The 25,705-nt window shown below is 33.1% G+C and overlaps 1 protein-coding gene and 1 pseudogene across 3 annotated transcripts in view; one reads left to right on the forward strand and one right to left on the reverse strand.

Annotated features, from left to right (window-relative positions):
* Nucleotides 1-25,705, forward strand: part of FNBP1L (formin binding protein 1 like) — an 89,848-nt gene that overhangs the window by 47,561 nt on the left and 16,582 nt on the right. For 2 of the 3 annotated variants that reach the window (XM_039874781.1, XM_039874782.1), the window contains exons 3-9: nucleotides 6,660-6,713; nucleotides 7,858-8,005; nucleotides 8,785-8,847; nucleotides 13,461-13,565; nucleotides 17,750-17,878; nucleotides 19,440-19,586; nucleotides 21,313-21,516. In XM_039874781.1, the coding sequence (XP_039730715.1) occupies nucleotides 6,660-6,713; nucleotides 7,858-8,005; nucleotides 8,785-8,847; nucleotides 13,461-13,565; nucleotides 17,750-17,878; nucleotides 19,440-19,586; nucleotides 21,313-21,516 (850 nt within the window). Of the gene's footprint in view, nucleotides 1-6,659; nucleotides 6,714-7,857; nucleotides 8,006-8,784; nucleotides 8,848-13,460; nucleotides 13,566-17,749; nucleotides 17,879-19,439; nucleotides 19,587-21,312; nucleotides 21,517-22,930; nucleotides 23,090-25,705 lie in introns of all 3 variants that reach the window. The other variant, XM_039874783.1, reaches the window with a different exon arrangement.
* Nucleotides 1,161-2,534, reverse strand: LOC120612366 (60S ribosomal protein L7-like; annotated as a pseudogene).

Below are 25,705 nucleotides of genomic sequence, written 5' to 3' on the forward strand. Positions count from 1 at the left end.
GCCTATAGTTAGATTTCTTTCTGTCCCCACATTTTTGACTGCTTTTACCCTTTCTGCTCCCCCTTGCTCCTCCCCTACCCTCTGGTAACCACTAGTCTATTGTCCGTGTCCTTGAGTTTCTGTTTGTTTGTCTTGTTTGCTTGTTGCTTTTAGGTTTATATCCCACATATAAGTGATATCATGTGGTTTTCAACTTTTTCTGTCTGCCTTATTTTGCTTAGCATGGTTATCTTGAGGTCCATCCATGTTGTTGCAAAATGGCAGTATATTCATCTCTTTTTATGGCTGAGTAATATTCCATTGTATATATGTACCACAGCTTCATCCAAATCATCTATCGTAGGACACTTCAGTTGCTTGCATGTCCTGGCCACTGTGAATAATGCTGCTATGAACATCCGTGTGCAAATATCTTTTCATATATGTGTTCTCAAGTCTTTAGGGGTAAATACCCAGTAGAGGGATTGCTGGATCATATGGTAGATAAATTCTTAGTTTTTTGAGGAACCTCCATACCATTTTCCATAGTGGCTGTACCAGTTTGCAGTCCCACCAGCAGTGTATGAGGGTTCTTTCTCTCTGCATCCTCTCCAACACTTGTTATTACTTGTCCTGTTGATAACAGCTATTCCAACAGGTGTGAGATGATCTTTGAATGTGGTGTAAGGTAAAGAAGGGTACAGCTTTATTCTTTTGTATGTGGATATCTTTTACATTTTCCTCTGTATGAGAAAAGATTCATGGCTGTAAGTGATGAAAAACCCAGTTTGAGCCCAGTTTGAGCTAGTTTAAATATAATAGGGGAATTCATTGACAAGAGAAATTTATTTGTTGATATTTTTATGAATTTGATTTTTTCGCGTTCAAGAAGTTGAATAGTCAAACTGCTGGAAGATCTGGGATGCAGCTAGGTCACAGGGGAAAAATAGTATTTGAAACATAGCCAAAGCCCTTTGTTGTCATGGTCTTTTTCTTTTTCCTTTCTTTCTTTTTTTTTTTGGCTGCTTCTGGTGGGTTGGTTTATTTATTTATTTATTTTTTCAGTGTAGACTGGCTTTCTCTGTATGGCAGAAAACACAGTCACCAACAGTGGCAGTTTTAGGTCATAGATTCAGCTCTCATTGGCTTCAAAGCTGTATTTGGTCCAAAGACTTAAAAATTCCTGGAAGTTAACTCTTTGGCCCAGATAGATATAGTTTTCTATCTCTGGATCACTTAACTGAGGCCCACAAATAGGGCCATTTGTATTTATCTGGCAGTTTCTTTCTTTTTTCAATTTGAAACAGGCACTGTTTAATAACTAATCAGACTACAAAAATAAGCACCTTAGTTCATCCTTCTAATAAACCTCTTGATCTGGTCTTTCCTGTTGCCAGTGTCTTTACCTTCTACAAAATGAGTGGTCTTTTTCTTCATTCTCCCTCATGGAGAAGACAACTTGAAGGGCCATAGGAAGTTGTTTGCTTTGAAGCGTTTTCCAGCAGTGTAGATCTCATGATTCAGCATCTCCATGCAGATGATGCCATATTTACTAAGAGAACTAGCAGTCAGTGTGTTATGATTTTGCCATAACCATGCTTGTAGATCAGTTCATTGACTGACTTCAGGTTTCGGTACCCCCACACAATGTACAGCTTCATGAGCTTCAGCATGTTAATCGAAGCTTTGTTGAGCTTAACAAAGGTGCCATTAAAGGTCTGGCAAAGCCGAAGAAGCTGCAACACCTTTCGTACCTTGGGGCTCACACCATTGATGCCTATGATCTTGATGACGAATGCCAATTTGGGTTCTGCAGGTACATAGAAGTTGCCAGCTTTTCTTGCCATCCTGGCCATCTGAATCTCAGTTCTGTACATCTGCCTATGTTCTTCATGATAGTGCTTAGCTTTTTCATAGATAAGCTTCCTCCTTAATCTGGCAATTTCTAAGCATATTAACTTTTAGATAGAGGTAAGGCAGTTAAGAAAAGGGATACCAGTCAGTCTCAGGTATCTTAATACTACCCTTCTGCCAGAAGAAATAGTATGATTTGTGTCATGTTTTATGGATAAATATATTGATCACTTGTTAAACAGTAATTAGAACTCATATCCTCTCAAACGTTTAATTTTTTTGAGATATCTTATACTCTGTCATTTAATTGTAAAAATGTAGTTTTAATAAAAATGAATTTAAGTTTTGAGAAATTCTTTGGAATATTTTATAATTTTTACTTAAACCAAAAATAAATATAAACATGACAAAACTATAATGGATAAAAATTAAAATTAGTAATTTAAATGTAAATTAAGTAGTATGATATATTTAATATCACACTTATAACTAGTACAGATAAATAGATAGATAGATAGATATAGATATAGATATAGATATAGATAGATTGATAGACTGTTGTAACCTTTGGAGAAGTCTATTAAATTTAGAAGCCTTCTCAGACCACTGAAGGAATGTGTTAATTCCTCTCCAGCGTGCACGATACTAAGGTACTGAGAAAACATGGATGAAATACACACATCAAAATAAAGTACCACCATGTCTATGACATCTGTTATAATGTCTATAATAAATATTGCATATTGGATAAAACTTGGTGTTTCAATTAATTCCTGATTAATAACACCCTATTCAAAAAACATGTCGTCTATATAAACTGCTATCATAATTGGTTACTTGGAGAATCTCTGGACTTAAAATAGAAGAAAAGCATAGCCTAGGGGAACTGATACTAAGGGCACATTTCTTGAGAGAGATTAATTGCCTAACATATTTTTAGTTTAGGAACAACTGAATGCTTTATACTTACATATTTAAGACTAGTCTGAGATTTATTTGACCTAATAAGCATATTATGTTAAAAATGCAAAGCAAGGATTTTGGGACTTATTAACCATTCAAACCTTTGTATGAATTTTTGCTGACTTAAGACTATTTTTCTTAGATGGACGGACTGAGATCAGCTGCTTTGAGAGGATAAATTCTTTTTATATGTTACTATCATTAATTAAACAAACAGACACAAAAAACTACAAAAACAGCATATGATCATTGTAGCACATTTAAATTTGAGTCCCTTCCCATATCCTCTCCCTAGAAATGAGTATTATTATTAATACTTTGTTGTGTCTTCTTTCAGAACATATATTTTCCTATGATAGAAGTTTTGATTTGGTGGAATACAATAACATTTTGGACCATGCTGTAGTTTTTCTAGTGATGTGGTTGGCTTGGATGGTTTTTTTTAGTGGCTTGTGTATGGTTTCTGAGGGCTCTGGAAACTTGGGGTTTAGGAAGACTTGCTTATAGATGGGCAACTTTTACATAAAGGAGAGGCAAGAGTGATTTTAAAAATTGCTGAGGACTAACCCTGCATGCTTTAAAGTAAAGGTAAAGTACTTTCTTTTTCTTCTCTCCCTCTTGTGATATATGTTCTTCCTCCCAGAAGCTAGAGTTGAAATAAGTGGTGTTTATACCGTGTTTAAGCTATTATAACTTTTGGTTAACCTCTATGATAGTCATAATTCTTTCAAGTCTCAGAAGCCCCACTCAGATTGGTTTAAGCAAAGAAAGACCTTTATTGGCTTGTGTGAAAAGTTCAGAGATCCAGGTACTCAGAAAAGTGTTAAGAATTTCTCTTCTCTTGGTTTTGCTTTCCTTTTGGTTCAATTCCTGAGTAGGCGTTTCCCACATGGTAGCTCTAGGTTTATGCCCTAGCAATTTAACTTCATTAGAAAGAGGACATGTCTTTCCAAGCATTACAACACAAATTTTAGAATTGACTTTCATTGACCTGGAATAATGGACCTGGATCAAATACATATTTCTGGACCTTAATATGTGGCCAGCTCCACCCACAACTACATAGATATGACAATGGAGGATTTCCATCTTCACCTCAACATGAAGCCTCTACAGTTCAGCAGAGAATGAGGGAACTCAGTTACACATAAGCTCTAAATGCTTTAGAAGGTAGTTAACATAGCCCATTTTACAGAACTAGCCATATGGTCCTGCCTAACTACAGAGGGGCTGGGAAATCTGTAAAATAACAGGGTTTTTCTGATAAGCAGAAATGTGTCTGCCAGAAGCTGTTACAAAAGAAAAAAAGGTAGAGAGTTATATGCAGGTGGATAAAACAGCAAATGTCCACTACAGCCTGGAACTCTGAACAATGCTTTAAATTGTTGATATACAAAAATACGTTCCGAGTTTGAAGCTGCTTGCTCTTTGAAATATTTTTTTTTTGTCCTTGTTTTTATTTTAAGTAATGCATGACTTCATGCGTGAAAACCATTGACTTTAAAGTGCTTTCTATAATACAACCAACTTATAGTTTGGAGATTGGTTACTATAACCATGTTGCTGATAAGTTAATCAGCTATAATTGCTAAATTCTGTGGATATTTTTGTTATCAGTTTTATTTATATATACCTTTGATGAGTTGACTATTTCTGCCTTCTTAGAACATAAAAGTAAAAATCCCTTGTCATCAGTGATATGCTTTCTTGGGTTTTCTGAATTATCTATCTTAGGGGTGGCAGACTTTTTTTTAATGTAGTGTCAGATAGATATTTTTGGCCTTTTGGGCCGTATGTCACAAATACTCAACTCTGCTGTTGTTCATCTCTATTGTTGTAGTGCAAAAACAGCCATAGACAATACATAGATGAATGATGTGGCATGTTCCCATAAAACTTTATTTATAAAAATAGGCCTCTAGGCTAGCCATAGTTTGTTTTCCTCTAATCTACTTGGCTGCTCATTTTTATTCTTCATAATCAGCTCTTCTTTCTTCCCTATTAAATGTGTATTCCTAGATTGTCTTTAGCCTGCCTTCTCATTTAACACTTCTTGGGTAGCCTCATTCTCATTTATTATTTTAACTATCTCAGGTGTTGAAATCAGGGTTTAGGTAGGTTTTGGCTTTGTCCTTTACTAGCTATTTTACTGTGGACAAGTTACTTAATGTGTCTGCGTCCTGTAAATAGGGTTAATAATATCTGCTTACAGGTTCATTGTAAGCATAAGATTACATATAAAGTGCTTAGCATAGAGATTGGCAAGTAATATATGGTTGACAAATGGTAGTGTCAACCAAACGTCATTGTTACCTATTCAACGCCAGTAGAAGTCCCCGATTTGGGATATTGTGAAGCAGGAGAGAAACTTTATTCTGTGCCAACAACTCAGTCGTGAAACAGCTTGGATGTGGAACAGCCCAGGTGAGGCAGCCCTGGTATTAAGCTCTGCCCCACTCCAGTGAGATCGCTCTGAAGCTGCTGCTTCAGCTGGAGGAAACACAGTCTTCACTGGAAACTGAAATTTGTGTTCCCTGAGCCAAAGGGGAGCTGACTTATATAGAGAGAATCTCTGCCCCTAGTCTCTGATTGGTGCACCTTTATGCAAATGAAGACTCTAAATTCTCACAGTTTGGTTCAAAAAGCACTTCCCTAATTGGTTGGAATGGAGCCATTCTAATTGGTTGGTGAAGATGCGCTAATGAGGATATAGCTACACAGCTTCAACTGGACAGGGAAAGTCTCAGTCCCCTTGGTTGAAATGTGATTCTAGGAACAGCTTTATAAGGGTTGGCTCAGATTACAGGAGCACAATACAGGCAGGCGATTCAGTGCAGGCTTCTCCCCGAAGCATGGCTTCCATGAGAGGTCCCTGTTTAGCAATTTCCTCTAGGCTCTGTTTTTAAATTTGAGCCCAGTCAGCCACCAGAAGCATTTCTTAACAGGTACATTCATTCAGAGTTAACAGTCGCTTTTTTATTTTTTAATTATCCTCACATATGTTGACTCCCGCATCTGTATCTTGATATCTTGATCCCAGCAGTTTCTTTTTAATTCCAGTTTTTGCTACACTTCTCTATTGAATATTTTTATTTAGCTGTTCTATAGTGTCAGTTAAGGAGCTTTCAGCTTCAAATAAGAATCCTCTCACATAACAAAAAGTTTGGAAACAGGATTCTAGAGCTTAGTGATTGTCAGGGCATTCTTGTAAACTTCTTGGTCTTCTTGCTCATAGTTGGAAGATGTTTCATTAGCTTCATTCATCCTGTCCTCACACATCTGTATTCAAAGCAATTAAAAAAGGTGAAGAAGGGTCTGCTTCTTGTGTAATATTTTTCCTCTTTTTATTATAAAAATTGTCACCAAAAATTTTAAGAGTTAATTAGGAAATAGAATCTATATGACTTGAATACCTTAAGGTGGGAGAAACTTGATAAAATATAGAATGATTGCCAAATTTTTGTGAATGTGAGGGTAATGTTTACTTGAATATGCTGTATATGTTCAATTCTGGAAAACTGTTAGAAAGGCAGGGGTAATTTTTCTTTATTTCCTCTTTGCCCCCAATGCAAGTGTGTTTACATCTTCTTTTAAGCAGGAAAAAAAAGATCATCTCTTTTCTTATTTGATAGTATAATCAACCAAATTGTTACGATTACATTCCTATAAACACATAAATAACTTTTTATAGGTATCAGTATTTTAAGAAGAAAATATGAGTAATGATCATATGTTAATCGTAGATGATCTTGTCGCTGTCTTATTTTATATCATTAAATTCGTGAATTAATGAAATTGGAAATAGCATATTTCCTTTTCAACAACAGTATTTTAAATAATTTTTTACAAATCTTTTTTTATAGAAATCTGGTTAAGAAGTACTGTCCCAAACGTTCCTCCAAAGATGAAGAGCCAAGGTACAGTAAATATACTGTTAGCTTTTCTTAAAGATTTTTTTAAAAGTTTATTTTAATAAAAAATCAATGTTTATGAAAAAGGGAATTGGTATTATAAGAATGAATACTTTATTATTCTAATTTGAAAATAGTTTTCTAGAGTAGTTGAATTGTGAGTTTCCAAGTAAGATGTGGATTAGGACTCCACTTGAGTGTTTTAGTTTCTAGAACAAAGAGTATTTTTTTATACTTCAGTTTGTAGTTGTCAGCTTGTTCTTGCTTTTAGTCTCATGTAGTAAAATGATTTGGCTGGCTGGTTTAACGGGATGATGAAAAGGAGGGTAATTTTGGAATCTTGAATATGTGAAAAGTTAGGAATTGCCTGTGAACTTTATGGCAGAAACAAAAAGAGACTAGACTTAAAAACAAACAACTTTGTGTATCATTGTCAGTTGTTAGGATTCTCAGATTTAGTGTTAATGCAGTCTTGAGTTGTCCAGCTTCAATTGTATGTGTTCTGGCAGTATAGTAATTCAACATAGATCTGTACATTTTAATACAGTGATTCTCTTTGTTTCTCTCCTTCCCTCCACACACATTTTTTTACCCTTATTTTTGCTCCTTCTTACCCCCCTTTGGTGCCCACCATAATGGTACTTCACTTCCATTCAGGATGTGGGCAGGCATACAGGCAGCTGTGTCCAGAGCTGATAGCAAAGTTGTTCTGTAGATCAGCCATCGAGATGCATTTGAGTGGTATGATTGGCAGGTTCTGTCCTCGAGAACAAGCACATCATCTCTGCAACAGGTTCAGCTGCCAAGCCTAGGAATCCAACCAAGTCCATTCCCAAGCTCAGGCCAGTCAGTTGGCAACTTAAGAGATTCCAGTATGCCAAAAGAGCCTGCAGGTAGTATTCTTATTATTTTTTGATCCCAAATATCCCTTTGTTTATAAATTAAGACTACTTGAAGATATACAAACATGTACAACTTGAACTTAATGCAGGATTCTTTTCATAGAAAGTTAATTTAGAGCTTAGTAGCTAAGATTTAGGTTACATAAGTTAAAATTTGTCAAGTGTCAGGCTCAATCCATACCTCACAAAGAACATTTGTAATGAAAACAAAAATAAACTTCACCATTTTTTTAATATGTTTTTGTCAGGTTTACCTCGTGTATAGCCTTTTTTAACATCCTTAATGAGTTAAATGACTATGCAGGACAACGAGAAGTAGTAGCAGAAGAAATGGCACACAGAGTTTATGGTGAATTAATGAGATATGCCCATGATCTGAAAACTGAAAGAAAAATGGTAATTATCATTTTTATACAGTTATAATAGTATATGAAATATTTCCCAAATAAAGTAATTGCTTTGCTCTTTAAAATAATGTATATTCAGAATAAACTGGTTTTCTATTTCATTAAATTTCTTCTAGCTAAAATTATCTCAAGATATTCTTGCTAATTAGTGATCCTTTTGGATTTAAGACTAAAGTTTGATTTAAAGTTTGGTAACCTATAGGCCATAGGTTAAATGTAGCCTACTCCCTGTTTTTGTTTCCTAGTTCCCCTGAGTTAAGAATGATTTTTAAATTTTTAGATAGTAGAGAAGAAAGTCAAAATAATAATATTTTATAACATGTGAAATGTGAATTTCAAATTTCAGCAACTATAAAGTTTTTTTTGGAAAAGGCCCACACCTCTTCACTTAGGTTTTGCCTGTAGCTGCTTTTGCATTATATCAGCGGAGTTGAATATTTGTAACAGAGACCATGTGGCTTGTAAAGCCTAAAAATACTTATCCTATATAGAAAACACTTGTCAAACCCTATTCAAGATAGTCATGTATATTCTTAGAGATTATATGTGTCTTAAATGTTATATTTAAAGTATTCAAATAATATCATATATTTAAAATGCATTTTAGAATTTTGCTTTACTAATAATCTCTTCCTAAGTTTTGATAATGTTACATAATTAGTACCTGGAAAAAATAAAGTGAAAAATCTTTTTGAGATTTTAGACTTTATTTAGTATTTAGATGTAATTTTTGTTTCATTTGTTTGTTTTGGTTGTTATGATCTACAGCACCTTCAGGAGGGACGAAAAGCTCAACAGTATCTTGACATGTGCTGGAAACAGATGGATAATGTGAGTTATAATGTTTCATGGTTAACATAAAATGTTGTAGACTTGTTGAGCCCTAAATTTTCTTATGCTTCACATCTATTTGAGTTTAATATTTTTCAGTGTATTATTCATAATTTGACATTGGTATAAATAGGGAATGAGATCATTTTGTTATTTTTTTCTATATGATTCTCTACTTATGCCAACTCTCTAATAGTCAGATAATTGTAAACATTTAGACTATTTTTGATTTTGTAGTAGTTACTGTAAAATATTGATAGAGGATAGAAGTGATAGAGAAATGATGATATATCTTAGAAGACTATTTGACTGAGACTGAGAGGACGTAGATTCTAGTTCTGTATTTTACTTAGTACCTGATTTTTGTTGACTTCATTTTAGCATATGAAAAATGAAGAATGGACTATATTATATGAAATGTTTCTTCTAGCTCAGTGACTCTTTAATAACGTAAATGTTCCTTGTAGTGGGCTGCTTTCATATACCATCCCATTGTAGGAAAGAAAATACTTCATAGGGAGGGAAAATTATAAAAGCATAATAACTATTTAAAAACTTTCCAAGAGTACTTGCAGTGTGTGTGTGTTTAATATTCTAGCTTACAGTCATTTGAAAAAACAAGATGTTTACATGGAACATTGTTGTCTCCTTTACTTAAAATGCTCTACCAAATACTATTCTGCAGTACAAATTTAATAGTCTTTTTGTACCCTCAGGTTAGCAGTTTACTCTTTACCTGCGTATTTTTATAATGGACGCTGTATTTCTTGAAAATTATGCTGGAGGGAGTTTTTCATGTTAATTAATTTGGTTTGTGGTTGGAAAAAGGGCTTTTAAATTTGGAGTTAAAAATAACTCATGCATGTATATGCATTATTTTGAGCCTTTTCCTTCCTTTTAAAAAATTTATGCTATAAAATTTTTAAATTTCTAAAAATTTCTATGTAACTGTCTTTGGTGTAAGATTCTAATCGCCAGTGCTGATTGAGAATTCTTAGGCATATTAATAGTCTGTTTTTGTTTTTGTTTTGATCTTCTTTTTAATTAGGTTTAACAAGACTTTTAGGGAGTGTTTACATTTATTAAATTTTAAATTGCCTTAACTAACATCCTTAGTATCTTCCACTTGATAAGTGTATGTGTGCGTGCGTACACGTGCATGTTTTCATTTGTACAAAATAATAGACTCCTACACTTATGAGTTATTGGTTCCTTTAAAAACTGGTGTTGACTCATATCAGTTCAGTTAATATGTGCTGACTTGCATTTAGAACAATTGGCAGTTATTATGTAGAAATAAGTGCAAGATCCCATTTCATAGTTCTATGTCTTACTGTTTGATCAGAAAATGAAATTATGAAATTTCTAACATGTTTGAAATACTTGAAAGGAGATTTAAATAACTGGGAGAGACAAGTTAAATTTGTGACAGTGTTGAAATTAGAAAAAAAATTTAAACGACAGCCATTAATCTCAGGATAAACAAAACAGGTAGTACTGATGTGTAAGATAAAGGCAGAAGAGATTAGTGTGTGAAGACCTTGAAGGAATAGTTGGAGATTAAGAAGATAGAAACATCAGAGATGCCAGGTCTATCAGTTTAGGCAGTTCTAAGTAACAGATATACAAGTTTATAAGAGTTCCAGAGTTGGTCAGTGGTTCAGTGATGTCACCAAGGCTGCCTCTCCTTTCTTTACTTTGCCATTTTGGCCATGTTGGCTTTCTTCCTCGGGCTCATCTTCTATGGTCAACAGTTGACTTAAGTAGCCATGTACTACATTCAGCTGCATGCAGAAGCATGATAAAGGGAGCATACCTCTTCCAACTCTTCCTTTTTTTTTTTATCAAGGAAGGAAAACTTTCCCAGAAAACCCCCAGCAGATTTCCTCATGGGTGCCTTTGACAGGAATAGATTACTCAACCATACCCTAGCCATGGGGAGGCTGGTAAAGCAAGCATCAGCTACTTTTAGCCTCTGTACTGGGAGGTGGGCTTTTCTAAGAAAGGATGGGAGAGTAAAAGTGGCATCAATTAGTCTGCCATACAAAGAATAAAGTATGGAAACTGTTTTCTGGGGTGTTTGCCTATATTGTGTGAAGATATATCTTTCAGGGAAGTTTTTTTAGTGTTATGGTACTAGTGGTTCTTCTGCTGTAGCCAGGAAATTATTAGGTAGTTTTTTCCCAAATAATAAAATACTTAATATAAAAATACTTTAGTATATAAATAACCTCACATTGCACCAGAATTAGTAGCCTGTAGGTACTAAATTTGAAAACACAACTCTGAACTGAGTTTCAGAGAATTAAATGTGGAAATTTAATCTTGTCACAGGAAAGTGACATCCTGTATATTCGTATATATTTATGTGCTTTGAATAAATTGTATCTTATTTGATAGCTCCTATTAATCAAAGTACATTCAAAGGATTTTATAAAAAGTTTCTGAGCATATTTACGTGAATTAAGGTATGTCCGGTTTTATGTATATAGTAAACGGAGCTAACTCAGAAGCCTTTTGACTACAGAAGCTGACATCAGAGAAACTTGTCTGAAGGTCAAAGGAGGGCAGGTATCCTGTGAGAAATTCAAACCTTTTGACCTTGTAGTGGAGGTTTAGCATCCAAATTTGGACTGTCTATATAGTTTTGTAGTCCCTAAGATGAGAAATTGACATTGTAAGGGGGTTAGGTGAATAGAAAATGTTGACATCCTCTGCATTCTTCTAAGCAATTCACAGAATATAGGTAGCAAGGCATGTATTTTCCAGGCAGGAATTGGAACAGTCTCCTCTGGGGGAATCTAACCAGCTCGAGAGGAAAGAATTATAGATACTGGTATGAGGGTTTCTTCCAGAAAGCTGCCTGGGCATATAACCCTAGAGGAAGAGACCATGATCCACAAACCCCACTTGTAGAGCTTTCAGTTGGCTTTTTAAATAAGAGAACGTAGACAAGGATCCCCAAACATTTAAAGAAGATATCTAATGTAAACACCAGAGACTAAAACTAATATGCAGATAAAAAAGCAACTTTGAAACAGTGACTATGAAAGAGAATGGGTATTAAAAAGCAAAAATAAATAAGCAAAATATTCAAAACTATTATTAATATTCCCAAAAGGAATAGAGACGATATTACATTCATGAAATAGGAACAAGATACTATTAAAAAAGAACATATAAAGAAAAAAATAACTTTATGAAAAACTCAATAGAAACAATGTAATTGAAGAAATCTCAGAACGTAGAGCAAAATGACAGATCGAAAATATGAGAGAAAATACATGAAAATTAAGAGGGCTCATCCTTTAGGTTCATTTTTAAAATAAGAAACATGTTTAAAAAGAGAAAATATAGAACATGGACAGATAAAACCAATTCCAGAAAATTTCCCCAGAACAGAAACACGTGAGTTTCCGGATGAAAAGAACTTTTCAGGTTCCTAGCACAGTGGACTCGTGGCAAGATATAACTTCATGAAATTTTAGAACAGTTATGAGAGAGAGAAGATCCTACCAGCCTCCAGAGAGGAAAACCAAAACAAAATAAACATGTTTTATGCAAAGAATAAGGAAGCTAGAAGACGGTGGAGTCATGCTTTTACATTTTTGAAGGAAGATAATTTTATCAATTAAAAGTGATGGCAAAGACATTTTCAGCCATGGAGACTTAAAAAACTATTTCCCGCAGACCTTCTTTTAGGAAACTACTGCTGGATGTGTTTCAGCAAAATAAAGATATGAACCAGAAAAGGGGAAGGCTTAGAATTCGGAAATAGGAGATTGGAATCAAGGGAGAGGTGAAGGGAAATCCCAAGGTAACAGCTGTGCAGTAGGCCTAGTTTGGTAACTTGTCCAAATTTCAGCAGGTCAAAAGCCTTTGGGAGAGATTTCAAGAAAATAATAGAATTTCCAATGTGTTTGAGTTAACTGAGGAGAGATTTAAAGAACTTTGGAAACTTTAGCATTGAATTAGAGAAAAGTGCATTGAAAACAAAGCAAATTAAAAAAAAAAAAAAAGGACGTTAGCTCCAGGATACAAAAAGTATGCAGGAAAAGAAATAGGCTATATAGTAATATGGCTTAGTTGTAAATAGCTTATACAAAGTCATAGTAGTTTGAATTAAGTAAAAAAATGTTTAAAAGGCTTGGGTTCTGGGCTACTGGTGTTCCTGGGATACCTGGAATAAGCAACATAAAGCCACATCCCAAGCTACATTGGGATCCCACCAAAAAAAATAAAAACAAGCAAATGCTGAAACCAACCAGCTAATCAAATAAACATAACAAAATAAGCAAAAAACACCAAACAAACCTAAAAAGTCCTGCTGAAGATGAGCTTTTAATAAAAAATTATAAAATATATGTGATTGTTTTTTTCTTAACTGAGAAGAGATGAGATACATAATAAACATTAATTCAGTCATCCTTGTGATTTTTTTTCTTCACAGTCTATAATGTCTGATATCTAAGGCACCTGGAATGATTGTAATAGTAAAATTTCTTCTTTAGAAAAGTTTTACTTTTAGTGTGCAATTCTACACAGTGGCAATGTTTTAAAGTTTTTTTAATGAGATAAATCTAATTTTATTTCTCATTGTGATGTTTTAATAGAGTAAAAAGAAATTTGAAAGAGAATGTAGAGAGGCAGAAAAGGCACAACAGAGTTATGAAAGATTGGATAATGATACTAATGCAACCAAGGCAGATGTTGAAAAGGTAAGAAATAATCCAAACTGACTTTGGTATGAAAATATTATTACTTGCATATGGAAAGTAGTTGTAATGTTTGTATCCCCAAGAGATACACTGTATCTAAATCTAAAATATACAAATATTTGCATGCTTTACCTTACACATATTGGTCTGAGAAAGTAATTAATATATGTTAATTTATTTACTGTAATGTTTTAATTTCATTCAAAATGCATAGGAAAGACCTTGTCGCTGTTGAGAATGCGCTTCTATCCTATTCCAAAATAGGATATAAAGGCTAAGTTGTGTTAATGGATTATGCAAATGGGGATTGGGTGTGCTTCCCCAACTTTACAGAAGGAAAATATGATAAAACTGTCAGATGTCATATTAGCTGTTTGTTTGTTCATTCATTCATTAATTTTGGAAAACCGAACCCTCTTGTCACTTATTAACAGATTTCGGGCCAGATTCTACAACATAACACTTGGTAGGATCATCTCTATAACTTAGGCTGCTGCTTAATTAGCTTTTCCTTCTGCCCTGCCATATGCTCTTTATCTTGGAACATTTGGTAAAGTGATACTGCTGAAATGTTGGAGTTTTGAAATATAGGTGACACTTACTCTGCATTTTTGTATATACAAAGGCCCACCATTAGTGTATTTTCTCCTTAGGATTTTGAATTCTCTGTAGGATCAGAACAAGAAAATGTAAGAAGGAAGAGAAGAATACAGTTGACCCTTGAACAACTCGCAGTTGGGGGAGCCAACTTCCACACAGTCAGAAGTCTGCATATAATTTTTGCCGTCCCCAAAATTTAACTACTAATAGCCTGCTGTTGACTGGGAGCTTACTGATAACATAAGTTGTTGATTTTTGTATGTTCTGTATGCCAGTAAAGTAAGTTAGAGAAAAGGAAATGTGAAAGAAATCTTTAGGAAAATACATTTACAGTATTTATTGGCAAAAAAAAAAAAAAAACACATGTAAGTGGACCTGTGTTGTTCAAGGGATGACTGTAATTTATTTTCTGTCTTCCATTTACATTAAAAACAATAGTGACCCTAAAATCATTTAAATTTCAGGTTACAATTAAAGCTCTTCTGGTAAAACTTGTAATGTTTATATATTGTCTACCCTAGTTTTAGTGATTTATGCCTCTATATGGTCTTCATATAGTCTGTTCTTTTTTTTTTTTATCAACTTTAAAATTTCTATGTACTGACTCCATTCCTTTTTGTGTTCAGTTTTAAGTTTCTTTGAGGTATCAGAAAAATATTAAATTTATTTTTTCTTATAATAGCTTTTTAGATATTTGTAGCAGATTATATACTCCTAGATGAAATACTGTGTTTCTTCAACTATTCCGCATATGAAATAGCTTCAAAGTTATCTTTCATTATGACTACTTTCCTTTTGATGCCCTTTAATTCATAAATATTCCACTTAGACAGTGTTAGCTCAAGTTGGATATAATCCATGTATAATCTGATCAATCCTAAATGTGATTACCTCTCTTGTTTTGAACACTATATTTATGATAGTGTTATGATATAGCCTAAATGTATATTAACGTTTTGGGCAACCACATTATTTGGATTGACTCCTATTGAGTTCATGGTTAAATGAAATCCCCATGTCTTACCATACATGTTGTGGTATGAGAATGTGTGTCTGAGACAGAATTTGTACTGTTGTTATTTTAAACGCATATGTACACCTGTATCAATTATTAGATTTAATCCTACTGTTAAGATTGTTGGATCCTGATTTTGGTCATCTATATTAATTTCCTTCCTAATATGTCATCATACACATAATGTGTTATTACTTGACATACACATAATGTGTTATTACTTGATGGAAACGTGGACCACAATGAGGATCAAAACAAGAAAACAGCACTATTTTGTACATGGAAAGCTCCTTGCTGGTTGCCTTGGTTCCTAAAGAACTCCTTGACTTATCAAACACTGATTAGATACAAAATTTATGTTCTAGGCACAGTTTATTACTAGGCAAGTTAAGGAAATTCTAGCTGGACTTTTATTTAACTTGTTTTTTCATTTTGTCTACAGAGGTTTCTTTAGAGACTAGTCAGACATCTTGAAATCTAGATATATAACGCCTTATAGTTAGTGTAACCTAACTTGTTCAGAATTTTAATGTTTACAGCTTTCTTTTTATGTTTATTTGTTTGCAACCCTGTTAGAAGAGAATTAGGGAGACTTTGAAGATTTGCTTTTAGGAATGGGAGAGTTGAGGAATTCTGTTGTAAGTAAGTAGGGAGGGAAGAGAAAATAGTTTCAAGTAACTACTGATAAAAGCTTAAAAAAGGTGAAGAGGGAGCAGGTCAGTTACTAATTTTTCCTAAAGAAATGGAAGACAGCTGCACAACAGTGTGAATATACATAATATTACTGAACTATACACTTAAAAATAATTAACATGATACATTTTATATGTTATATGTATATATTACCGCAACTAAAAATATTTTAAATTTAATACATTATTTAAAGAAAGTAAAGGAAAGTAGTAAATGTGAAGCCCAGAATATGCCAGGGGAGGCTTCCATTATTTTAGCTTCTAGCTTTATACTCCTACATACCATGCTAGAACCTTTGCCCCAGACTTTGAAAATCATAGCCAGTGACTTGGAACAATAGGAGTTTCTCCTGACAGAATCATTGTAGATAGGGAATCATTTGGAATCCTCTATTTCATCATAGTTTATAGGAGGAGAGAGAAAAGGGGAAGGAGTGAGTGAATGTGTATTTAGGGTCCCAGGTTAGAACTTCAAATGTATTTTTCTATAGAAGTACTTGGGGCTATGGTGTTTAGTTTCCATAGTGATTATTGTAAGCTTCAAGTACACTATGGATTTTTGTGGGCTTATGTGAGATCTTGGCTTCTATGTATTTTCATAGGGCATGTTCCTGAGTTCAGAGGAACTAATCTGTGGACCTACTGTTAGAAGGTCAGGAACATTTGTGGAACCTGGAATTGGAATAATGAAGTGTATTCACAATGTGCTTTACAATTTTCAGAGCACTCTCATATAACATGATTTATTTTTTGGAACACTGAAAAATTGAGCTCAATTTTTATTTTATTTTATTTTTTTCCTGTTACTTTAGAACAATTGAGAAATTTTTTAGATTCCCCTCCAATAAATCTAAAATTAACGATTTGTTTGTATTCTAATATCATTTACCAATGTAAATGATACTAATATGACTCATTTAAAAAGCATTTCCACAAGAGCTCGAGATGAACAGAACTGTATTCTAAATAAGCATTGCTTAAAGTACCTGTGGTTTTGTATAGAGATAAAAATCATTGCAGTAGGCCACACACGTATGATGCCAACCACTAGCAGGGTGATGTAGATGCCAGTGATGGTCAGCACCCTCTTCTGATAGAGCTCTTCTGCTACTGGAAAGGAATGAGAGCAGATGTCACTAAAGGCCCCTTCGACCTATCAGGACTTAAAACTGAGTAGTTGGCATGCTGCATGGCATCGTCCATGTGCATAAGAAAATAAATGCATGACAATTCATTACTTTTTGCGGATACACTTAACATACAGCAAATAATAATAATTGGCAAATAATAATTGGCAAATATTAGACATTGACTATAAAATTTAAAAAAATCATATTTTTATCTTTATTTGATTTTATAGTAGTTCTAAGTTGGATATAAGTGTATCAAACTTAAAGAAGTGTTTTACTACTAACTTTTTAAGTGTTTAAAATATTCCTGATGTTGTTTTTCTATTCTGATTAAGGCATAATGTATTTATTTAATTTTTTAATTACAATAATTTAACAATTTGGAGATCACCTTTTTGTGTTCTCGGACTTGCTCCTTTTCTTTGGATCTTGCTATGGAGCAGGAGCAGTTTTGCTATTGTATGATGCTGGAAACAGTTCTTTTCTGAAATTGCAGATCTCAAAATAAATTAATTTGATAAGGAGAAACTTTATTTAAATGGACTATTGCAAAGGGGCGGGGAGGACTATTGTAATAAGAGAAAGGGAATATTGCAGTTCTAGCCATAAGATCTGCATACATATTCTTAAATTTTAAATGATATCAATAGTTAGAAAATGACTAATTTTAGTATAACTTTTAGAAGAGTGAATCAGCTATGATTTTGTTTTCCTTGTTGATAATGATTTGGACCAATTTGCCTCTAGGCTAAACAGCAGTTGAATCTGCGTACTCATATGGCTGATGAAAATAAAAATGAATATGCTGCACAATTACAAAACTTTAATGGAGAGCAACACAAACATTTCTACGTAGTGATTCCTCAGATTTACAAGGTAAATTTAAATATATAAAATTAATCTAGTTTTAGAGTTGGAAGAGCTAATCTTTAAATGTAAAACTTAAATTTCAGGCATCAATCAGAGTGTTTCTAGATTCACTAGTCATCAAGATTAGTGATAAGGAATTTCTTCGATTATAGATTTGAAAACTAAATTTTTCCTAACTTTGAAATCACATATTTTCCTACAGATTTATTATTAGCGTAATAAATAGTCCAGTATTTATGACATCTAGATAAATTTTAATGCTGTAGCTATCATTAATTATTATGACATAGAGGGAAGTTCATTGAAATTAGATATTGTAATTGGCTCACCTAGAATTAGGATGTAGCTTTTTGACATTGTACCAGAATCGTTGGCATTAGTCCAGGTGTTATACATAAATCTTATAAAATGTATTTGCTCTCCCAGTTTTTTCCTCCTTGTCTTTCTAGCTGCCAAATCATAAATGTAATCTAGAGTATGAGCTTTCTTATAAATCCCATCCGTCATCACTTGATGATGGCAAGTGCCAAAAACCTCAGGTAAAGACCCCAGAATTTCCATGAAGGTTATATTATGTTACTGCCTGTTGTAGAAAGAAGAGAAATTAGAGAAAAGAGATTTAGTGAAACAGTGTTGAAAGAAATAGTATCTGGGAGAGCAGAACAGATCTGGAAAGAGTGTCAACCCCAAAATACTTTATTTTCTTTGTAAGGCAAGTTAGTACAAAGGAAGCATAGTGAGAAATGGTGAACTAAAGTAGGTATCAGATTCTGGTCATTTAATCCAGGGTGTCTAGACTGTCACTCCTTACTCTGCTGCTTTTCTAGGCTTACTAGCTAAACCTTCATATTCTTGGGAGACCTTAACTTGGATTCAAGTGTTGGCAAATAGCAAGTGTCAAAGGTGTTTTTAAGTTATTTGGCTTCCTATGTGTCCCATCATACTTCTTAGTGGCATATGCCAATGAATTTTTGAACTGTGGGAACTCCATATGTGTATCACTTTGACCTTGTGGCTTTCTGTTTTTCCTCTTGTGCCTCAACCCTCAGAGTGACTACAGTCTGAGCTGTAGACTGTAATAGGTCTGGATACCCGTTGGTATGCAGTCAACTATGGATTCTTAGTCCAGCCAGATCTTCCCAAAGTATTCTGAGCTAATTAAATGGGCTTAGAAGTCTCAGACTTGTTTATGTTATAGGTTAATTGCTTAAAAAGGAAAAAAAATCATCAAAATTCTATCTTCAAATAGAATTTTGAATATTAATAAATAGAATATTAATAGCAACAACTGCTCTGGCTGAAGAATGAAAGAAAGGTGGAGGTGGTATGAGGCAGGGAGTGGGAGCCTGTATGGGGTCCCTTTAGAAGGTATGAAAACCAGTGATAACCTGGTTTTTTTTTTCTTTTATTTAACAGGCCTGTAAGTATTATAAGTCTATAGCACTTGTTAAAAGGTTTTAATAATAGTGTAACTATTAGGGTAGAACTTGAATTTTTTTTTTTTTTTTGGTTGGGTTGCTTCAGGATGAAAAACATTAGTTTTCCTTTTTTTAAAATTTCTAATTAGCAACTACAAGAAATGGATGAACGAAGGACTATTAAACTCAGTGAGTGTTACAGAGGATTTGCAGACTCAGAACGCAAAGTTATTCCTATCATTTCAAAATGTTTGGAAGGAATGATTCTTGCAGCAAAATCAGTTGATGAAAGAAGAGTAAGTACTATATAATTATATTTGAATAAATGTATTTGGTTCAGATGTGCAATTTAAGTTAGTGAAATGATTTAGAAAAAGGGTGAAGTAAATGATGTGAGTTGATTTTAAATTATATTCTATAAAAGAAAGTCTGGTAATAGATTGGACTCCTTTGGGCTCTGAGGATCATTCTAAATATTAAATTCTAATTGTTTGAAAGAAAAGAGTTCTAACCCTTTCCTCACCCCACCCTAATTTTTCAGTTTACTCCAAGAGTATAACTAACCTGTGACCTATATGTTACAAATTCTATTATTCTGTTACTCTAAAGTTTAGGGAAGGAAATGGTCAGATCTAGAGTTCTAAGAGTTGCTTTTAACACAAGAGTTGGCACTTGAACTGGATTTTGAAGCATGGATAATATATGGAATGAGATAGAGGAAGGAGGATGGCATTATGAGTAGAAGGAACAACACAGCCCTGTTCCCTTTGAGGAAATATCTCTAATCACATTATATCTTGATTAAGGTCTAGCAATCTTGTACCTGGTCATTGCTCGCTAAATGTTGATTGAAAAGATACTTGGCAGAAACTGAAGATACGAGGGAAGAGCAAGAGAAGAGAACCAGTGTTTGGGGAGTGTCAAATATGTACCGCATATTTTAGTCTTCACAGAAAGTTGGTATTATATTAGTGAGGATCCTTCCTATAACAAATAGAATTCTGACTTAAGTTTTAAAAAGGAAAGAGGATGTGGAGGTTCTTTAACTGGGAACTCAAAGGTACATTTGTATTTTGGTATGGCTGGGTCCAAAGTTACAAACATAGCTAAGTTCCTCTTCCTCTCTCACTTGTCTTACCCTTTAGCAAATGATTGTTAGGGGTGGCAGTGAATAAAGCAAGGTATCACTTGATGATGACTTTTGACTACATTTCAGGCAAAATGTACTGTTAACAGAGATAGGGAATATAAGAGGAAAGGTGGTTAGAGGTGGGGAGGAGTTTATAGGAATGAGTATGAAAATTTTGTTTGAAAGTAATGAGTTTAAGGTGTCATTAGGACATTCAGATAGAGTATATATGTCCAAAAATACTGTATAATACTTATATGAATTTTAAAGTTTCAGGTAAATATATTGAACTTTATATTTTCAAAGTTGCTTTTTGCACTCAGTACTTTTTGTGAGATCTTGCTCCATTGCTTCGTTAACATTCCCAAGTATGTATTTAATATATTTCATTTATCCTTTCCCCATTGGATGAATGAAAGACTCTCTACTTGTCTCTTAACTCTTTTATGATTAGCAGCCCTTTCATCTGTTCCAAAGGTCAACTTCTTTGTAGACATTCTGTAAAACAAAAAAGCTTTTTTCCTTTGAAACTTCTTAGCGTTTCTACTTGAGTATAACCTCTTTATATATTCCTTTTGGCAGTCAGACCTTATCTGCCAACTAGTCCTCTGATGAATTTCAGTGGGTTAAAGCAGTGGAGTAAAAACATTCATGAATATTACAAATTAATAAAGTGGTAATTTGTAAATTAGTGGTTTTTTTCCTATTGGGATTAAAATAGGGTTTTTACAAAGTCGCAGGAAGAAATTATTCATTTTAACCCTTACATGATTACTGTGCTATATTTCTTTAAATTTTTATTTGTTGTTTTCTTTCACTGATTAAAGTTTTGAAAGTTAATGTGGTATTATGAGCAGGTGGAATGGTTTTTTAAACATATTTCTTGTGTATAGGACTCTCAAATGGTAGTAGACTCCTTCAAGTCTGGATTCGAGCCTCCAGGAGACTTTCCATTTGAAGATTACAGTCAGCATATTTATAGAACAGTTTCTGATGGGACTATCAGTGCATCCAAACAGGAAAGTGGGAAGGTGGATGCCAAAACCACAGTAGGAAAGGCCAAGGGCAAGTTGTGGCTCTTTGGAAAGAAACCAAAGGTAAGAGTAATAAAATTTCTGTGTGCCAATAATTTGTTTTAGTTTGTTATTTAAATCAGTATAGGTATTGAATGGATAATGTTTATTATTAGAGAGTATTTTGATTTGAATGATTGAGTGAACTTTTCACTTTTAGAAACATAGAGTTTTATACCTTAATAGCAAAAATTATTACTAGATTTAACATTTGACCATTCCTTAATAATGAATAGAATAAGTTGTTAATACCTCTTAAATTATATGCTTTTGGAATTTCATTTGTATATAGTTTCAGTCAGAATTTCTAAGGAAACATCATGATTAACTATATGACCGCTAAAATTGCAATTCTCAGTTAGAATGAATGATTGGCCACAGCAGTAATAAAATATCAAATTAGGTCTTATAGATTATACTAATGAAGTTATTTTTATCCATATGAATATTTAATGGAAGGGCTCAATGTTTTTGGTTATTTGAAGTTTTAAAAATTTCTAGTTTACTAAGAAAATCTCACTCTTAACTTCTTGTTGGAACCTACCTTTTGATGTGCTGTTTATTTTAGATAAATCTAGCTTACCAGATGAGCAGATGGAATAGATGAGTGCTTAATCTTTCTTATCAATTTAGTGATTATAATAGTATAACAGTAGGAAAATAGATAAGAACTTTTAATCTGATGTGCTGTATTAAAGCACACATGATCCTTTTAATTCATTTTTCTGATCTTGACATGAATGTAGGTAAAACTTAGCTCAAATTATAATATACCTATAATTATAGTTAACCCAAGCTTTATTCATGCTTTTAATAATATTGTCTAGTCAAGAAGCTGAGAGATGAGACTTTTTAAAGGTCAGATCAGAGTAACTAGGAGAGCTTAGAAAAACAAGGTGTACTGATTAAAAAAAAGAGAATACAAAAAAAAAGAGGTGCAATAAGGATAAAATAGAAACAGTCTGAGAGGAAAACCACAAATGTAATGAAATTTTTTGTCTATTTGTGGTAATCAATTTTAATAATTTATTTTCATAGACATTACCTATTTAGATAACTTTAACTGTAGCTGCTGCCTTTATCTCTTGACAGGTAAAGATTAGGTATAACTAGGTGATGCTAGTTAATATTCTAGAAACCAGAAGAGAAATCAGAAGGTCATACTGCTCTCTCTACCATTATAATTTGTGTACTCTATATTTCTAATCTGTCAGTTTGTAAAAATGATCAAGTGATGAAATGGTACATTATTAAAAGTAAGTTTGACTTTTTAAAATGCCAGTGTTGGCCAACTATGTTAACTTTCTTATAATATTTTTATAGAAAATTTTATTTGAGATATATTTTGTGAAAAGTATGTTGCCAAAAATAGAAATTTCATTTAGGAAAAAACTATGCACATTTGGCTTATTGATTCCTTTCTTTATTTCCATATTAGCCACAGTCCCCACCCTTAACCCCTACTAGTTTATTCACATCCAGTACTCCTAATGGGTCCCAGTTTCTCACATTCTCCATTGAGCCTGTGCATTATTGTATGAATGAAATAAAAACAGGGAAGCCCAGAATTCCTTCTTTCAGAAGCCTCAAAAGAGGGGTAAGTTTAAAAATGGGTTAAAATGCATGATGGCCTATTGTGTGTGTAGTGTGGCTTTTAATACTCTCCACCCTCATTATAAGGCTCTCCTATAAATACGTAGTTTAAATACACCACAGAATTAAGTATAGCTGCCCTCAAGTTAAAATCAACTCCTCTTTATAACATTTGAAATGCTCAACCATAAAAGAATGGTATTATAAAGAGGGTGCTGGGTACAATCATATTAGCTATTTTTTTTTGTTTGTGAAATCATGTCCACCATTGTCTTGTAATGTATTTACATTTTTAAGACTTTCAGTAATTTGTCACTGGAGTTACTCATGTAATTGTCACTGATGATGACTTCTGCCAGTTTATAAAGTATTTTGTTGACAAAAAATTAAGTTCAATTTTAATTGCCCTACTTTTAGAAGCATAAAGCACAGTTTTCAATAATTAAATACAGAATTAAAGATAGGCGTATTAAATATTAAGATTGTAGATCAAACTGATAATAGATGATAGTTTGTAAATTGTAAAGCCTATTAAAATACTAGATATTATTGAGTAATATTTACATGGAATTGGTTTTCTTGACTTAAAAGTATTTTTTTCTTTTTTAAAATTTACTTATAACTAAAGATAATCTGCATATGAAAAAATCTAGAAAAGTGAAAAGCAAATATTAAACTTAGCAACATCTGTTATACTCCTGATAAATTAGCATTATTTCATTGTATTAGTGAGGCTGTTTTCTTGTTTATGTTTGGTTTTAAGAGAGTGTTTGTAATCGTCATAGCTCATAATTTAGATAGATTTATGAGATTTGTTTGAACATAGAAAACCATAGGTATGATAATCTATGGATAAGAACTCAAAATCTGTGTCATATGAGGTCTAATCATTAACAGTAATATACATAATTGGGTTCCCTCTTGGTGGTGTGCTCTCTTTTCCCGCCCTCCTTCTTCTTTGCCTTTCTTCTTTCTATTTTCTTTCTTTCTTTCTTTTTCCTTTTCTGCTTAGCCTGTCTGTTTTTACTTTTCGTAGCCCTTCCTATCTTCAAATTGCTTTAGTTGAGTTTCTCTTTTGGCCACATGTAGAACAATATATGTTAATCTAGAGCAAGATTACATTATTATCTGTGTTCCCAGTAAAACAATATGATACACTTAACTGATGTCAGTAGTGGAGCAGAAATGTCTTAGTGTATTCTGTCTCTTTTTGGACTCCCTTTTTCCTACAATGACATGAACTTCTTTGCGTCTACCTTACCTACTTCTGTATGTAGATAATATTATACATGACATTTTGAAAAGTCCCTGTGAATGAGTGTGCATTATACTTATGGGCAATAGGTAATAGGCAATAGAAATCATATTTCGGGTTTCTGTTGCTTGAATTTGAGGGTAAAATTAATTCCCATCTTTGTATGATGATTGAAAGTACATTAAATATTATGTTGTTAAATAAATCATGAGAAATTACTGTTAATCATATTTTTGTAACCATTTGTATATCTACGCATTGAGTCTACTGGGCCCAGTTACAATATTCTGCACAGTATATTTGTAAAGATACGAAGTAAATATAATTCTGTAAAAAACGATTGAAGCAGTTCGAACTGTGAGCCCTAGAAAGAGAAACTTAAAAATGTGACATATTCATTATCGCAAAAATTTATAGGTAGAATTTTATTACTGTAGAACTTAAAAGTATTTGCTTGGTCATTATTTGTCTTATTTTCACATATTGCTTTAATTTTAAATATTAGTACGTTGGTTTTATGGAGGTCTTAACTTCTAGAAAGCCAGAATCCTCCCTTTAAAAATTAGCTATCATGCCAAAGAAAAGAGGCAGTATACAAGATAGAAAATATGACAGAAAACCAAGTAGGCATTTGGATGATAGAGCAAGAAGGAAAGTTTATTATAACCTTGGTATTGAAAAATTTCTTTCTATTTTGATTGGTATTTGGTAGTTTACTAGATACATTTCAAAATTAACCCCTAGAGATATTTTTCTTCCACTTAAGAATTATATGTTCTTACATGGATTTACATTTAAGTGTATTAAGCTGACAAAGTTAAGTCTTAAAGTTTCTTTTTCTCTCCAGTTTTATTGAGAAATAATTGACATATATCACTATATAAGTTTAAGATGTACAGCATGATGGTTTGATTTACATATATTGCCATAATAAGTTTAGTTAATATTCATCATCTTATATAGATACAATAAAAAGAAAAAAGTTTTGTGATGAGAACTCTTAGGATCTACTCTCTTAACATCTTCCCTGTATATCATACAGCAGAGAATTCACTACACTTATACTAAATCACTTCTAAGCACTTTTTACATTTCCACTGAAATAGCCAGCCAGGTAAATTTCCTAAAAAAAAAAAATTCAATCCCCAGGTATTTTTGTAAAAATAGAATATTTTCTTAGTCATTTCTCCCAGTTTTATTGAGAAATAATTGATATATATCACTGTGTAAGTTTTAAGATGTTCAGCAGAATAGTTCAAGCTACATATATTGTGAAATTATTTTAACATTTCTTAAAGCCGATGAATGTACCATTCAGATCAGAAACTATATATTTGTTACATCATTTTTCCTAAATACATGCTT

The sequence above is a fragment of the Pteropus medius genome, unplaced genomic scaffold, assembly GCF_902729225.1.
Source record: "Pteropus medius unplaced genomic scaffold, Ma_sr-lr_union100, whole genome shotgun sequence".
Lineage (NCBI taxonomy): Eukaryota > Metazoa > Chordata > Mammalia > Chiroptera > Pteropodidae > Pteropus > Pteropus medius.